Source organism: Salvelinus sp. IW2-2015, linkage group LG7 (genome assembly GCF_002910315.2).
Source record: "Salvelinus sp. IW2-2015 linkage group LG7, ASM291031v2, whole genome shotgun sequence".
Classification (NCBI taxonomy): domain Eukaryota; kingdom Metazoa; phylum Chordata; class Actinopteri; order Salmoniformes; family Salmonidae; genus Salvelinus; species Salvelinus sp. IW2-2015.
In genome coordinates this window covers 6,070,103-6,074,530 of record NC_036847.1, presented here as the reverse complement: position 1 = coordinate 6,074,530, position 4,428 = coordinate 6,070,103, and the positions used below count along the sequence as shown (strand labels likewise).

Sequence of the window (4,428 nt, the reverse complement as noted above, 5' to 3'; positions counted from 1 at the left end):
GCATCAGAGGACAGCAGTGTGTGTGTGTGTTGTGTGTTGTGTCGTGTGTTGCTGAGTGGTAGGGACGCGTGTGTGTGATGTGTGTGATAAACGACACACATACCAGCCCTCTCACTCTGTGCTGAGACGTTGGTAGTTTAAGTGTGATGGTGGTGCTGTGTGTGTGTGTGTGTTGTGTGTTGTGTGTGTGGGTGGGTCCCTCCAGACCTGGTGTTGAGTGTGGTTTATATTGGAGTCTGTGTTGGCCTCCAGGACTGGTTAGTTGAATGAGTGGGTCCCTCCAGAACTGTAGTTTAATGAGTGTGGTGGTCCCTAGAACTGTGTTGTGTGCAAGTTTGCGTTGTGAGTTTTGTAAGGTGTCTGTAAGTGTTACTCAGCGGTCCCTCCAGACTGTAGTTTAAGAGGTCCCGTGACTCCGTCCCATGGGGGGTTCACCTACACATGTGTGTGACATGACGATTAACTGATGGTTGGTTGTGGAACAGTCCACTCAGTACACTTTGGATTGTTGACCCCCACACTTGATAATCAAACGCTTCTATTGAGTTAAACCCGGTGTGTGTGTCTGTATGTCTCAGCGCGTGCCCGTGTGTGTGCATGTGTGGGACAGAGAGGTGTTGACAGGTCATCAGAGATTGTGTGACCCCCCAAATCGCCATGGTAACCCCTGACCCCAATCTCTGCTCTGAGTGGATGAGAGTGAGATGAGGTCCATCAGTCTGTCAGTCTGTCAACGCTAAATCACCGCTAACTCACCATAACATAGCGTGGCTCAGAGCCCTATCTTATCCATACCCTCATCTACCGCAACAAAGATATCTGAACGTTATCATAGCATCACATACTTTACACACTGGATAGTGGAACCATCCGTATGTATGTCAAACAACGCAGAAATGTTCATGCCAAAACTTCTGTTGAATATCGTGAAAATATCAAAATGATGACATTCACTATTGCTCGTGTGAACACATTCACATAGCATACGGTTAATTGTTTCATTGACTGACAGGCAGACTGACCTTGTGCTCCTGCTTGGCAATGTTATCCAYGCTGAGTGACAGCAGGAAGTTGCGTGAGCCCACGAAGAGCCGTCCCCTCTCCTCGTCCAACAACAGMGCGCTGAAACAGCACGAACGCTCCAGCTCGAACCGGCGCACGCCGTGGAACTGCTGCAGCTCTGAAACACAGCACACCCGCGGGAGTTATACATACATTACGTTAAAAAAAATACAAAATGTCTCAACTCAAAACTTCATACGGCATGACATTTAAGTGTTTTTTATAAGAGCAGCTTTTCCAACACTTATGTTGAGAAATGAGACCCAATATTACCCTAAAGTTATACAGTTTTATACAAGTCCATATAAATGTTTTATTTGGCTCTACTGCCAGGGTCAGGCCAGGTCAGTGGTTTCAGTAGTCAGAATGGTCTTTGTTACAGCTTTAGAATCAGCTGTCTCAGCCGGGCTGAGTGGGGCTTATAAGATCTAGAGGAGTGAAGCCTCCTTTCCTTTCCTTTCCTTTCCTATCCTCTACTCACGCCTATCCCTAATCTCCTCTCTAGGCTGGGGAACCCTGTGAGTGTTCCACTGTAACCGTGGAGATGGGGATATCCCATGGTTTAATGGCACATGCTCCAAACTGGGCCTGTGTCACTGGAGATGAGCAAGACTACAGTAGCTACTTTCCTGCTAGACATCTATCTATCTATCTATCTATCTATCTATCTATCTATCTATCTATCTATCTATCTATCTATCTATCTATCTATCTATCTATCTATCTATCTATCGTGCTGTTGTCGATGGTTCCTGATCGAGCCCAGGTAGCCGCGAGGAGAGGATGAGCTATACTTGTTACACTGCCAATACTAAAGTTGCCTATAAAAAACATCCAATATCAAAGGTATGATGAAAATACACAAATCGTATAGAGAGAAAAGCCATAATCCCCTATAATAAAACTACAACCTAAAAACGTCTACCTGGAATATTTGAGACTCATGTTGAAAGGAACCACCAGCTTTCAAATTTCTCATGTTCCTGACAAGGAACTTAAATGTTAGCTTCTTACATGGCCACATATTGCACTTTACTTTCTTCTCCAACACTTTTTGTTGCATTATTTAAACCAAATTGAACATGTATCATTATTTATTGAGGCTTAAATTACTTATTGAATGTATTATATTAAGTTAAAATAAGTGTTCAATTCAGTATGTGAATGTCATAGTACTCTTTATTTATTTTTTTAATCGTCGATAAATCGTATCAGCTTTTTCTTCTCCAATAATCGCGCTATCGTATCGCGCTTGAAAAAGCATAATCGGTCGACCTCTAGTCAAGCTATGTTTAGCTTTGATTGTCACTCGCATCTTGAATTATCGCAGAGGAATTTTAATAAAAGTTAGCTTTCCCCAACTCTAGTCCCGCCCTTTTCAGCTCCCTCGCCCGTGCTCGCATTCGCTCAATTTTGCTGCCCACTCCGTCTCTCGATGTCCTTCCATGGAAAGTGAATGCTTCGGCTGTTTCAACCGGCAATGACGCTTCCTAGTATAAACGGCCGTAAATTAGCATTTACTATTGAAATCATAAGTTGAAACACTCTTCCTCCCTACCCTACCTGCTACCAACTGTCGTTAATTCTGTGAGCGGCTCCATGTGACAAGTTCAGAGCTGCGCACTCTTTATGGCCAGATATTCGCTGAAAAAAGGCTTATGCTAAGTGAAGAAAAGGTAATGGAAACAAACAGGGCAAAAAAACAAACTTTAAGGTAAAACCAATGTCGGTGGAGAAGACGAGATGTCCTAATTTGTGCCTGGCGTCCTCTGTGATTGTAGAACATTTCAACAGTGGTAATCCAGAAAGGCTCACAAAAAAACAATTCTCCCCCCACCCAGCTTCCTCTGCCAAACACAATTATTGCCTCTAGTAAGCCCTTGGGCCAAGAACATAATCTCCTCCTCAGTCTGCTTATGGTCCATTTGTTACAGATCTGATACAGATCGGGTAAACAAGACAGCCTGCCACCCTGCTCCTCCTGAGTAAGGTTAGCCCCCCCCCCCCCCCCCAGTGACAGATGTCTGGAAAGACAATCTTCAGCATTCCAGAACAATTGGCTAAGATTGGCCTTGAAAAGTTCTGAAAATTTGTGTGTCAGCACCCTGATAAAATATTATACCACTCCACATAGTGGGAACAAGGTGCAGTTGTAAATACTTTCTAGTATGTGAAAGTGTCGGGCTAAAACAGTCCCATAAATTGCCTTATCCATAACTCCCCAATGTTCTGATGGCTAATTGCTCCTGCTAAGTTGCCTCATCGGGCAATACCTCTGCTAATATTTCTGTGAGAGGTATACAACAGAGTTGAGGATTGCATGACAATGACAACTAAAAACAAGTATTGTGTTCCCCCAGACAAGGAACAATGCCAAAGATTGCTAGTCTGCCAATAACAATCACCAATTCTAATAATTTACCATAGTTTACAGATCTCGCTGGCAGGTAGTCCTAATCGAGTCAATCACAATTTCAACGGGTTGATATTAAAAAAAAAAATATTGCCACTCTTTGAGAATGAATTTGTTATGCCCTTGCACTTACATAAATTCCTGGTGATATTAGTAGCAATGAAGACTGCCACAACATGACAGAGACTAAAGGGGATTTTAAGTATCTTGTTTGCGCTGTTGACAATGGGCAGATTTACAGGAAGTGTTCAAATATTGACCTACGTGTGGATATTGAGTACAGCTCTAGTCGTAGACCCTTTACCCCACTGTGAAGATACTATAGGGTTTAATAGCCATGATAAAATGTTATCAGCCAGAACAAAAGTCCATGTCTACCGAGCTGCGACTCGTACAAAAATCCACACTGAATATGACGCCAGTACGAAGTACTCTCGTTAACTGGTCGCCGTCTAATCGCTGGACTACTCATAATAACCGAATCTTTACAAGATATCCCTGATTCCTCTCAATTAAGGATCGAGAATTATTTGAACAGATGTCCCTCTGCTGGCAATAAGAGAATTTATTTTGTGTATCCCTTTCAAAATACCCAGGCATCGCCAAGAAGAGGAAGCCTCAACGAGACTGAAGAATGGAGAAATGCTGTATAAGAAAGCTGCATTCACACTGTTAATGAGAGCAGAACAAGAACCTGACAGCTCATTATAGACTCGCCAAATTGAGTGTAACGAGAGAATCGGTGTCGAGAGAACTATTAAGCAATATTCCAATGCGCTAACGCCATCGCCGGACAAGACGATAACTCTACGAAGTACGATTAGCGCGAAGAAACAAGAGTAAGCTAAGACGCGGCACGAGAAGATCAGAAGCGAGGAACAATCAAACGCGAGCGTGAGGCCGTACCGGGGGAAGAGAGAGAGAAGAGAGAGGAGAGAGAGAGAGAGGAACAG

General features: G+C 43.4%; 1 protein-coding gene across 3 annotated transcripts in view; it reads right to left on the bottom strand.

Annotated features, from left to right (window-relative positions):
- The window catches only part of LOC111966269 (semaphorin-3B), a 115,361-nt gene that overhangs the window by 17,007 nt on the left and 93,926 nt on the right, over positions 1-4,428 (bottom strand). For all 3 annotated transcript variants that reach the window (XM_023990769.2, XM_023990770.2, XM_023990771.2), the window contains exon 3: positions 1,023-1,180. In XM_023990769.2, the coding sequence (XP_023846537.1) occupies positions 1,023-1,180 (158 nt within the window). The remainder of the gene's footprint in view (positions 1-1,022; positions 1,181-4,428) is intronic.